General features: G+C 43.7%; 3 protein-coding genes across 3 annotated transcripts; all 3 read right to left on the minus strand.

Moving 5' to 3' along the window:
• Positions 1 to 1,742: 1,742 nt before the first annotated feature.
• Positions 1,743 to 2,564, minus strand: LOC140222181 (uncharacterized). Its single transcript, XM_072292383.1, has one exon. The coding sequence runs from the start codon at positions 2,562 to 2,564 to the stop codon at positions 1,743 to 1,745; it is 822 nt and encodes a 273-aa protein (XP_072148484.1).
• A 1,215-nt stretch (positions 2,565 to 3,779) lies between these two features.
• On the minus strand, positions 3,780 to 4,580 carry LOC117847294 (uncharacterized). The gene has a single exon (XM_034728474.2). The coding sequence runs from the start codon at positions 4,362 to 4,364 to the stop codon at positions 4,056 to 4,058; it is 309 nt and encodes a 102-aa protein (XP_034584365.1). The 5' UTR covers positions 4,365 to 4,580; the 3' UTR covers positions 3,780 to 4,055.
• Positions 4,581 to 6,480: 1,900 nt separating this feature from the next.
• Positions 6,481 to 11,191, minus strand: LOC117847293 (uncharacterized). The gene is made up of 6 exons (XM_034728473.2): positions 10,937 to 11,191; positions 10,464 to 10,556; positions 8,811 to 9,024; positions 8,523 to 8,599; positions 7,544 to 7,660; positions 6,481 to 7,195 (listed from the first exon to the last, which is right to left on the minus strand). Exons 1-6 carry the CDS (start codon positions 10,997 to 10,999, stop codon positions 7,034 to 7,036), a joined length of 726 nt encoding a protein of 241 aa, XP_034584364.1. The 5' UTR covers positions 11,000 to 11,191; the 3' UTR covers positions 6,481 to 7,033.
• Positions 11,192 to 12,202: the final 1,011 nt, after the last annotated feature.

The following is a 12,202-nucleotide window of genomic DNA, read 5'->3' on the forward strand; positions in this document are numbered from 1 at the left end:
AGACATGTTTGCAGAATCCACTGGCCTGAAGGTCAACTTTGCCAAAACAGTTATGGTCCCCATCAACACAAGTCCAGAAATCCTGCATGACCTTGCTAACTTGCTCAATTGTCAAGCTGGCTCCCTCCCCTTTACCTATCTTGGCCTGCCCCTGGGAATGACCAAACCGAAGATTGAGGATTTTCTTCCCGTTATTAAGAAGGTAGAAAGGAAGTTGGGTGGTATTTCTACCATGTTATCTCAAGGAGGAAAGTTACAACTTGTCAATTCGGTCTTAACATCAACGGTAATGTTTCACATGGCTACCTTCAAGCTTCCAAAAGGGGTCACTGCCCAGATTGATAAATTTAGAAAGCACTACCTTTGGCGAGGTTCGGATTTGACATCTAGGAAACCATCTAAAGCGGCTTGGCCTTTGGTGTGCCTGCCCAAGAAACAAGGGGGTTTGGGGGTCATCAGCATCAACACTCAAAATGAAGCCCTCCTGCTCAAATTCCTGCATAAATTTTTCTCTAAAGTAGATACTCCTTGGGTACATCTTCTCTGGGAAAGCTATTACCAACATGGTAACCTCCCTAGAGGGCGTAGGAAAGGTTCCTTCTGGTGGCGAGACATAGTGAAACCCATTGACCTATACAAGGGGATAGCTTCTGCTAGAGTTTCAGATGGTAGTACAATTTTGTTCTGGAAGGATACTTGGAACAATCATCTCCTATCCCGTGATCTTCCACAGCTAGCTTCCTTTGCAAAAGATGAAAGAATCACACTCAAGGAGGTTTTACAAGGCCATTTGATCAATACAGTGCATCTTCCTTTGTCAGCAGAGGCACATGGACAGTTTGCATAATTACAAGAAATCTTACAACAGATTGACAATCCACAGCCTCAAGACCTATGGGTTTACAACTGGGGTAATCCTATCTTCTCAGCTTCCAAGACATACAAAACCCTCATCGGAGAAAGAGGAGCTCACCCGATCCACAGTTGGCTATGGAGATCCAAATGTCAAAACAAGCACAAAGTTTTCTTTTGGCTACTTATCAAAGACAGAGTTAATACCAAAGATGTCCTAAGCAGGAGGTCCATGGTTTTGGAATCCACAACTTGCAAAATGTGCATCCTACAGAAACGTGAGACAGCAACACATCTCTTCCTGCGATGCAATTTTGCTAAGGCCTGTTGGTGCTCGGTTGGCATCACTTACCCCTCCACTAGATCGGCCACCTCCATCTTCAATAGTATTCGAAGACAGCTACTTTTACCTTTCTCTATGGAAATCATAATTCTCATGACTTGGAGTATTTGGACAACCAGAAATGATTGGACTTTCAATAATGTGGCTCCGACGATCAGGGACGTCACAAGGAAATTTGTTTCAGAATTTCGTCTGGTAGCTCTTCATAGGGCTAGGACCCATTTGCAGCTCCTTATGTTAGACTGGGTAGACGCTTTGTAACTTGCTATTTGAACTCCTTTTTCTCCCTCTCCTTTCTCTGTTTTAGTCTTTTGTTCTTTTTGCTTTGTTTTTGTTTTGTACTTGTTTTAACTCATTTATATAATCAGTAGGGTCACCCTCCTGTTTCTTCAAAAAAAAAACTAATAGGCCTGTAGTCTGATGGTGACTTTGGCTGCTGTCCCTTGGGTAACAAAGTGATGAGTGCCCCATTAAGTTTGTGCAGTCGACCGCAAGCTACTCTGTAGAAGGCATCGAAAGCGGCCAGGATGTCTTCTTTGATCACTGATCAAGCCGATTTGTAAAATTCTGCAGTAAAGCCATCGGGGCCTGGAGACTTTTTATTGGGCAGCATTTTTATGGTGGCCCAGATTTCTTGCTCAGAGAATGGGGCATCTAAGTGTGTCAGATCAAGCTGCTGGACGCCAAGGGATTGCAGATCAATCACCTCGCTACGCTGCACGGCCGTTCCCATGATGCGTTTGAAGTAAGCATAGAGCATCTCCTCTTTTTCATCATGGGTGAAAGCAACAGATCCCTCATATTCCAATTTTGCTATGAACCTTTTCCTCGTTCTGTGGCTGCATTGCATATGGAACAGCCTAGAACTGGCATCCCCATCCCGAAGGTATATTATTCTCGATCGTAATCTGGCAATAGTCCTCTGTAATGATAGGAGGCCCAGCATCTTGCGCTTGAGGTCTTTTCTCAAACTACTTTCTTGAGAGGTTACTGCTCTGTGTTCCTGTGCAGCATCCAGCCACGAAATTATAGCCCTGGCAATGAGAATTTGGTTCCTGACATTCCCCACCGATTTCTGACTCCAACTGTCCAGCTCTCTCGCAGTGTTTTTGAATTTAATATCTAACCTTGTGAAAGGGTCAGTAACAGTTGACGGGCAGACCCACCCTTTAGCCACGGCCTCCAGGTACCCAGGTAATTTTAGCCACCAAGACTCGAAATGGAACCTGCGCTTGTTGGTGAACAGTGAATGTGTTGCAAGGTGCAAGGGACAGTGATCAGACATGTCTGAAGAGAGAGCTTGAAGGAAAGAGGAGGGGAAGTTAGCTTCCCACTCGACTGAAACGATCACTCGGTCAAGCCTCGCCATGGTGGGTTGAGAGCGTTCATTGCTCCATGTGTATTTCCGACCGCGTAGGTAAACATCTTTTAGTTGTAGGTCATCAGGGAGGCGTCTGAATCTTGCCAATGTTCTACGGTTTGTTGTTTCTATGTTTCTATCTTCGGCCTCCAGTACCATGTTGAAGTCCCCTGCAATAACCCACATTGGCGTGACCATAGTATGCACCATTCTAAGTTCATTGAGGAAATCGATCTTGTCAGCTTCAGCTTGTGGGCCATAAACATTGGTGAGACACCAGTGGTCGGAAGAGCCAGTCGTACTGATGGTGACAGTGACCGAAAAACGCCCAATGTGAAGTGTGGTGCAAGATAGGTCTGGCCCTTTGCATGCCGTCAATATCCCCCCGCTGGCCCCAATTGATGGTGCGAAGGCGTAAGAGGTGAAGGAACTTCCAAGCATTTCAGATACAAGAAATGGAGAAATTGAAGCAACTTTTGTTTCTTGAACACAGACGATCGTGGCTCTAGTCTCACGCGAGACATCACGCAAAACGTCTCGTCGGCAACGTGCGTTCAACCCACGCACGTTCCAAACCAGGACATTCTGGTTTGTATCTTGCATGAAGATAGACAGCAACCCAAGGCAATGATGCTTCCGGCGTCAGTCATCAGGCACCGGCTGCTTGGCCAGCAATCTGCAATAGATCATTATCAGTCAGTTCTCTTGCGGCTGGAAAAACATCACGCAGAGCTTCAAAATGAGCCGGTTGCATGGTTGTGGCAATGAATTTATCAAAGTTTCTTGCGTGCTCGATGTCGCCGTCAGCTGGAATTATGCCCAGTTTTCTCATAGCAAGAACCTCACCCTTTTTGGATGGCCTGATTGCAATGTTGAGAGCCTGTTTAGCTAGCCGGCCACTCCTTCTAGTTGCTGTCGATGGGGCAGGCGTTGCTGGTCTGGAAGCAAATGGCACCTGAAATGCTAGCCTGACAGAGTCCAAGAACATCGCTGCTTTTTCTTTTGCCACCGTGAGATGCTGTTGCGATGGCGGCGATGAAGGCAGCTGTGGCACGCCTGGATCCCTGTTTCGCCGGCTATTGGCCGGTGTAGCCTGGGTTTCAGCTCGGAGTACAGGCACGTTATCAGGATCTGGTTCAGGAGTTGTTGCTGGAGCGCCTGCCAGCAGGTTGGCACTTACGTCGTGTGCGCTTCGTTGCCCGTCCGGCATAGATCAAAGAAATATGAGACAAATAAAACTCCGCATCCATAACAACTACTCAAACAACCGGGAAGAATCACAAACAAGATCACCACTGCTGGGCGCTGGCTCTCATAAACGTGATCAAACCAAAAGAAAAGGCAAGTAATAATTCGTAACTTTGTATACAATCTCGAGTTCTCAACACATACGGCCACATCTATATACCTTGTACAACTTGAGGAACTCGCTGACTGTACTGTCTCACGAACGGAGCCTAACGTACACCTACGCCTACGCGCGCGCGCGCGGCGGCGTCATCAGGCAGCGCCGATGCAGGCGAAGGCGCGGACGCTCCGGGCCTTGGGCAGCGGCACGCGCAGCCGCCGGTCGTGCGAGAGCCCCACCTCGCCCGCCAGCTCCTCCAGAGACAGGTTCCGCCGGTGCAGCAGCGGGCCCTCCGCCGACGCCGCGTGGACCGGGGACCGCAGCTCCTGCTGCAGCCACCGCCGCCTCTGCTCCGGGTCCTCGAGGTCCACGGGCGCGGAGGCAGCGGAGGGGGCGCCACCGGCGACGTTGCTCCGCCGGTCCTTGATCGCCTTGTAGAGCAGCGGGATGAGACCCTCCATCAGCGTGCGGATCGCCGGCGCGTGAGGCGGAGAGGGGTTGGTGGGAAATGGTTCGTGTTTGGTCTGGTGCTTGGGTCTCGGTCGGGGGAGTTGGGTTTGGTCGGGTCCGACCTTTTATGGGATACTCTCTTCCGTGGCTAATTACATAAAGCATCGAAGCAGTCAAATCATATGTTTTTTTACTTTTTTAAGTATAAAAAAACAGACTTTTAAAGACACCTATCTAAGCGTAATTTATGACAAATTCCAGCACAACCGTGTCCGCGCATCTGAATTAGCCTCTGCTTTTCCTTGCTTCACAAATTTCTTGTACGACTTGGCTTCTGCGCGTGACCGTGACTGTGTGTGACGGCATCCTACTCGGCTGTTTGCTGATAGGTGCCATTTGGATTCTAATAAGTGTGTGATTTGATGGTAGTAGTAGTGGCTTTTCGGTTGCGTACCGGCAGCCGATTAGTTGGACGACCTTTCCTTTCCAATTGAAGATATTCTAAGATAAATACAAAAACGTAAAATAACTTTGTCTTACTCGTAGAACATGTCCATTGCTTGGCGTGCAGTCTACTCGAATCGCTCTCTGTCTCCTATCATCTCCGCCTTAGCATCTTGCTGCCTTCACTGATTTAATTGATCTGATCTTTGCCACGAAAAAAACTCTGAAATACCCGCATGTTCGAGTCTTGTAGTTTGTCGACTTGTTTCAGCCTCTTGGAAGGAAAGAATGATTGACAAAGAATGGAGTGTTGTGTCGAGTTGATTTGCTTGATATAGAGAAAGGTAAAAACTTGCAACGAAGTTCCTTTGCTTGGTGACTGCGGATCATGATATTGATGTCTGAAGCTAGATAAAGTTCTTCCCAGATTATTTTGTGGGGCATGGCAGCAACTTTCAACCGGTGCTGTTGTGCGTGACTTTTACTTGGCTGTCCCTCTTGTACTTCACTTGTATAACGAAAAGATTAGTGGCGCTTGCAATGAGAGATGGCTACACTGTCTTTTCGACTGTGATATTGTACCTAACTTCTTCCTTATTGCCTAGGAGTAGGTTGGATGAAGTGCGTGTGCGTGTGTTGGGGAACATTTTTTATTTCCAACCCTGACGCAGAGGATTTAAGCATATGTTTTCTGCTATCTTGATTGACTGGTTCAGATATCCTGATCTACCTAACCTATCCCAAATTTGCAGTATTGACTGTACCTAGTTCCCCAAAATTACATGACGAAGTTTGAATGGATCAAGAACTTGCGAGTTCAAGCAGGTACATGGATTTTAGCAGGGGCAAAAGCTTTAGCGAGTGTTTCATCTGGAGAGTAATCGCGTAAAAGTAACATCTTTGAAACACTTCTGTAATAACCTACTCTATCAATGAAATAGGCACTGTCTCGTGCCCATTCGTTAAAAAAAAAAAGAACTTGCGAGTTCTTTTTTGCACGAGATATGTCATGAATCGTAGAGAACTCAATGCATCGCCGGGCCGAGCTCAGCATCCACTGAAATACGGTAACTAACCACACTGGCACCGAAGAAAAGATTGACCATGCTGGAAACAGAACATGAGTCAATAGGTGGTGGCAGTTGAGAAGTGGCCATCAAAGCAACATCACCCTTTTTCGTTTTTCAAATGACAACGTAAAAAAATTCCTGAAAATTTCACCGCGTTTCTTATTTAATTATCAAAAGAAATCAGATGTATATGACATTGGAAATTCACTTCTGCAGCTTGTTCTTACCTCGGAGACTTGTTTGAAGTGCTCCAAGTAGCATGCCAAGTTTGAAGAACTGGGTTTCGTCGGCATGAACCCGATTATAACTAACCAATGCCTTTTGGACCAGTCACTAGCCATTCTTTATGACATTTATATGGAAAAGGATTTGGTGTTCCATCACGAAATTAAGATTGCCATGATTGCCATAGTGGCATGCATGTGGCAGAGTTCTGTGGATTGGTTGCAGGCCAGCAGCTGGAAAATATCACGGCTACCACTAATCATTCTAGCATTGACACTTAGGCCACAAGTGGAAAAATCTCACCACTGCGCCAGGTCCGCCATTCAGTTACAAGGGAAAAACTGAAAAAAAAATCGACAGATGGGAATATATATAATTGCAAGGGATATTGATTAAGGTACTCAGCAATAAACAGCAGGGGATATAAGAAAAACATCCCGAGCTTCTGTCAGTAACAATATGTATAGTGAACTGACAATTAGCAAGCATTTGCACAAACTGCAAATGAAAATTGTCTTCTTTGGAGCTTTGAAGTGAAAAGAAGATCAAAAGCTCAAATAAAATAAATGTGCATTTCCGTTAGTACTGGTTCAATGTAGTACCCACGGTTCCAAGTAACTAGGTAAGCTAGCAAATAAATGTTGACCACGGTCAGCTGGATATTTACAGTAAGTAGACCAGTGGCAACATTAAAACAAGCTTGACATACATGAGACTACACATATGTCTCTTCAATTTTTTTCACTTGGAAGTTGAAACTGGCATGGATGGATGCGTTCTGGCGCTGAGAAGAAAAACCAGGGTGTGCCACCTTTTCGGATGCACATCCATCTTCTTGGATAAGTTAACAGCTAATATAATCTAAAAGGAAACAACCAAATAACTTCAGGTAATGTTTTCAACCTTGCCGTCCTATGTGATGTACGTCAGCTTTCTAGCACTTATACCACAATATCGAAAGTGCTGCATTCTTCACACTGCATGTAGAGTGCAGTCAGGCCAAACATAGTCTGTAAACAGAACTTGGGCACTGATTTGCATCCTCTGTCAAAGTGCTCTGTATGTGCATTAGCCAATCGCTCTCGTAAGAACTCCAGCGTTATCTGATGGAACAAATCGCAGCAATTAGTTTCCTGGAATAATTTTTTTCCAAACAATTTATAAAGAACACCCGTGGCTGAACATCAATTATCCCAGGCTTTGGACAGCTGCCCTGTTTAACCCCATGATAGGAGTTAATGTGTAGCTCATACGGTGCACTAGTGTCAATATGTGTGTTTTTCGTTATTTTCTGCACTAATTGTAGTGCTGTATAATGGCTGGCAGGTGGGTCTTGAGCCCACCTTTTGTACCCTTCCTCTTCTATATAATGCAATGCAATGATATGCAGTTCTTCTGCATATTCAGAAAAATTTATAAAGGAGACCTCCAAAGATGCAAAAATAAACTACCTTATCTTCTCCAAGGTCAAGCCGTAGATCACAAAGAGTACAGTATATGAGGTTATGTGTATCCCGTAGCTCTCCTTTTTTGCATACTGGGCACCAGATCTTAGCATTTTCGGCACCCTGGCATAGATTATAGCATCCATTAAGTCTCCGAGCAATCAAAGGTGAAAACAGAACACAGATGACTCATTTATAAATGGGAAACTGAATAAATCTGGTTGCCGTAGTCATATAACCAGATGCGCTGCTTATGTGATTTCAAATAATATAACCCATCCGGCACACTAAGTTCAGAACAACACACCCACACCCACAGGTTCGTATCTTGGTATCAGTATACTACCATGCTTTTCTGAGATGTAATAAAAGATGCAAATTAAGCACAAAAAGCATGGGCTACTTATTTCACTCTAGTTGATTAGGATTGAATTGACAAACTGCTCCTACACTACTATATACTAAATCAAAACAGTAATTTTGCATTTTCAGTTTTTTACAGTTTTGGAATTTGCCCAGATATATTCATAATACTATATAATAAAGTGCATCTGGCCAACTCTATAGATGCGGATAGATGCACTGTGTATTTTGGTGATGAGACATGCCTGCTGTTCAGTAATTTCCTGTATCCAGTTAGTTTTAGCTGCCTGATGTTCTATGTGGTGCATGTCTGAGCCCTAATATTGGCTCTGTGCACCTGAGCAGTAACTAAGAAATCCTCCTACATCTACAAGTTCATATAAGTGTAATGTCCAATTTTAAGAACACAGATAAACATATGGTAAAAAAGGTTCAACAGTTACACAAGAAGCACACAACCATAGAGGAAATTATTGAACTCATAACATGCCCTTAAAAAGACCAGGTAGGCATGCACAGAGACAGCTCCAAGCACAAAAAGCATGTCACAAGAGCATACAGAAAATATCTAGTGTCTATTTTAATCAAGAAGATTTCTGAAACCGATGCTCAGTGAACCTACCCCACTGTCATTTAGTTGCATATGATCAAAAACAGCTTGAGATAAGTATGCATCTTCCTCATCAAGTGCCTCTAGTTCTGCAATGGTTAGCAACTGATAAATAATCGAAACAAAATATGCAGACCAATGAGCGAAAACCTTTACAACAGTAACTAAACAATTACGAAAGAAAAGGTTGATCAGGTTGTTTTCGGAGCTAAATTTCAGATATAAGGCAAGCAAAATAGATAGAGTTCGATAATAAAGAAAACTGGGATGAAAAATTAGAAGAAGTTACAAGTATAGTACCTTTTCTGAGTAATTCTTCTCTAAGATCTTCATAAAGAAGTCGTTCCATTTCAAGCAATATGTCTTCACTTTCAATGTCAGCAGGTTTAGCAGCCTGCGGTCCTTGGTATTCCCAGATCACATCCATTTTTTGGTCCTCTTGTCCTTCATTTGCCTGTTTGAGTTTGTCTATCTCATCAGAGATAATGTTCCTAACTGCAGATTCGACCTTTCTCTGTCAGTTGGCATATGTAGATAAATCAGATAAACAAAAAGGGAAACATATTGAAGTACTGATTATACAAGTATGTCTCAATTGGGGTAGGTGATTAGGACACTTTTCAATTTTATTATTCATGGCCAGCTTCGAGACATCTATTTTTTTTAAACAGGAATATTTAATAAAGTAATGGTAATACCTCGAACCAGAATTAGACAGTGATTTACTAGTGTGTAAACGGCTAACATTCATAATAGCACAATTCCGCAATACCATTACTAATTATCACTTTATGTTTTATCAATGTGCAAGAAAACTTAACACAACAGAGTAGAAAGTCAAGTTAAAAAGGGCCTGAACTCCATCATTCTTGGAGCTTGGTCAATTTGGAAGCATCGAAATCGATGTGTTTTTGATGGGATTTATCCAAGCCTAAATGGGGTTATGGCAGTTGTCAAAGAAGAGATGCTTTTGTGGAGTTTTGCTGGTGCTAGAGGAGGTTCTCATCTCCTTGCCCTGGCACCTTAGCTTAGTGTTAGCTTGGGTCTGGTCTCTCCCTCTGGTAACAGGTGATTAGTTTTTGTGTAAGATGATGGTTTTTTCTGCTCAGGTTTTTTCCTTAGAAACCTGGCTGTACCTTGGGTTTCTCAAACCCCTTTTCTTCTTAATAAATTGAAACGCAGCTCTCCTGCGTGTTCGAAAAAAAAAAAAGAAAACTTAACGCAAAAGAAAAATGTTTCAAACCAGAGGACCTAGATTGTCCACTTCAGGTAAATAAGGAGACCAGATGGAAAGAAAAGTTATAATAAATCTAAATATGACATGTTTGAAATGGCTAGTTTAATAGGACAAAGCATTCAGCAATACAGCAACCTGTTGGATGCAGGGGGAAGAACAACGACATCAATGAAAATTAGTTCATTCTGAATATCTTTACATTTGAACCAAGAACGTGAATTGATAAACAGAGAAGCATATAATATGTAAAGAAAAATATCTTGTATCCATAAATTGCAAATCACACAACACCTGCAACAGACCAAATCTGATACTAAGAATTGCACAGCACAATTGAATGCCAATTTTAAGCTAGCTGATGTAGAAGGCCCACCTTAGGCAGACAAGAAAACAACTAGATTGGAAGAAATGGTATGATAATTTCTAAATTCTAATAACATAATTGAATGCCAGACTGCCAGTGTATTTAATAGCTATACACGGTAAGCATCCAGATGCAGGAAAATGCATAGCATAATGATTTAGGAACTACGTTGTCCACAGAAATTAAATTCATGCCGAGCTTAATTTTCATTTGAACCAGGAGCGCACTTTGATAGCATATGGAAGAATGTAGCAGGTAGATAAGCATATCTTGTACAATTTTCAAGTTGTACATAAACTGCAATGCACTTAATAATCTGGAGAAAAGAAAGAATTGCACAACATTTCCATACCATGTCATTGGCAGGCAACCACCCCTGTGCCCTAAACTTCCAGAGCAAGTTGATCCTGTCCTTTTTAACTCTTTGCATGCAATTTTTCCTAAGCTGTTGAAAGCAAATAACAGGGGATAAGCACAATTTTCAGGTGATAGACAGCAAGGTACGCAATAATTCAAGAGGACTATGCAATGCAGATGATCAATATGTAAGGTATTCAACCAGAGCCGCCATATCGACAAAGGTAAATCCTGATTTCACAACGTATCACAGATTCGCAGGCAATTCTAGGGCGCATGCCCACTCCGGCAATCGATCGAACACCTGTTGCCCAACACGCCGGCGCCCCCAACCGTCACCAGAAGTCCTGACCCAACAATCCAACAGTAGCATCGCGCCTCAAATTCTCTCTGACCGCGTGGGCTACAGCATACGGACAGGAACCACATGCGCGTCGACCGAGGTGAGATAATGGGAGCTCAACGAACCTCCGATTTCCAGTCGGGGCGGTGGGATTTGATGGGCATCCTGCTGGGCCGAGCCGAATCCATGGCGGCTCACTCCGCGGTCGCGCCGGCGATCGGTGCTAGACAAGGCGCCCAAACTATCGATGCCGTCGGTCGCGCGTGCCCTGCTGCTCGTCGGTCGCGCGTGCCCTGCTGCTCGTCGCTGCCGCGTGCGTCGTTGAGGACGCCGAGTCCGAGAGGAAGACTGCAGCTTGCAGGTCTGAGGCCGCTGCCTGGCCTGCCTTACAAGTTTAGGGTTGTTTGTTTCTTGATTACTTCCTAGTTTGTGTCACATCGAATATTTAGATACTAATTAGAAGTATTAAATATAGACTAATTACAAAATCAATTGCACAGATACTAATTTGCGAGATGAATTTATTAAGCCTAATTAATTCATGATTTGACTTTTGGGAACTGCTCCATAACGCACCCTAAACGAAGATGGTGCGGACCTCTCCCTGACACCAACGCTGACCTCGTCATTATACTCTTTTACTAAGCTAACAATTAACCGAAGTTAACTAGTCCGAAGATGCCCGTTCTGTGATTTTGCAGGTGAAGATCCTCGAAGTTGAAGCCTCCACGGAACTCCCGGCGACTTGACTTCGGGGAGGCATACTTAGTCCCGACGAAGCTGACGAGCAGGAAAGGAAGGGATCTGGACAGCCCTAGGACCGCATTACTGTGGGTCAATTTTGTAATAAGGATCTTGGAAAGGGTTAAAAATGTAATCCCACTTTGAAAGCGACATCTTGAATAGGGGTCAAGTTACTGTCTTGTACGGGATATGCCCGGTATGTAGTTGTTGGGTATGGGTATAGCGGGTATGCAGAAATGTCTTGTACGGGATATGCTCGGGATGTAGTTGTTGGATATGGGTATAACGGGTATGCAGAAATGTAACTTTATGGCCCTATAAAAGGAGGTGAACCGTCCCCCTAAGACAGGTACTATTCATCGATAGGATAGCTACACCGTACCTATTGTTTGGTCGAGACCCAACATTGACAATGTGGTGCTACAGTAAATATGTGCTAATGATGGATTAATTAGATTTAATAGATTCACCTCGTGAATTAGACGTAGTCTCCGTCTGTGTAATTAATTTTATAATTAACTTATGTTTAATCCTTCTAATTAGTCTCCAAATATTTAACCTGACAAGTCCCCTTACACGCGCGGACGAGAAAGAGAAAATGATGAGGAGCCGGGCCTATTTGGATAAGATGAACTGGGCTGAATCTG

Source organism: Setaria viridis, chromosome 3 (genome assembly GCF_005286985.2).
Source record: "Setaria viridis chromosome 3, Setaria_viridis_v4.0, whole genome shotgun sequence".
Taxonomy (NCBI): domain Eukaryota; kingdom Viridiplantae; phylum Streptophyta; class Magnoliopsida; order Poales; family Poaceae; genus Setaria; species Setaria viridis.

Bases quoted from the DNA above. Each gene is read 5' to 3' on its own strand.
- LOC140222181 (XM_072292383.1), bottom strand. From the start codon at position 2,564: ATGGCGAGGCTTGACCGAGTGATCGTTTCAGTCGAGTGGGAAGCTAAC.
- LOC117847294 (XM_034728474.2), bottom strand. From the start codon at position 4,364: ATGGAGGGTCTCATCCCGCTGCTCTACAAGGCGATCAAGGACCGGCGG.
- LOC117847293 (XM_034728473.2), bottom strand. From the start codon at position 10,999: ATGGATTCGGCTCGGCCCAGCAGGATGCCCATCAAATCCCACCGCCCC. The intron at 8,600-8,810 runs GTACTATACTTG...TAACCATTGCAG, and splicing joins AGAAGAATTACTCAGAAAAG to AACTAGAGGCACTTGATGAG. The intron at 7,661-8,522 runs GTAGGTTCACTG...AATCTATGCCAG, and splicing joins TGCAACTAAATGACAGTGGG to GGTGCCGAAAATGCTAAGAT.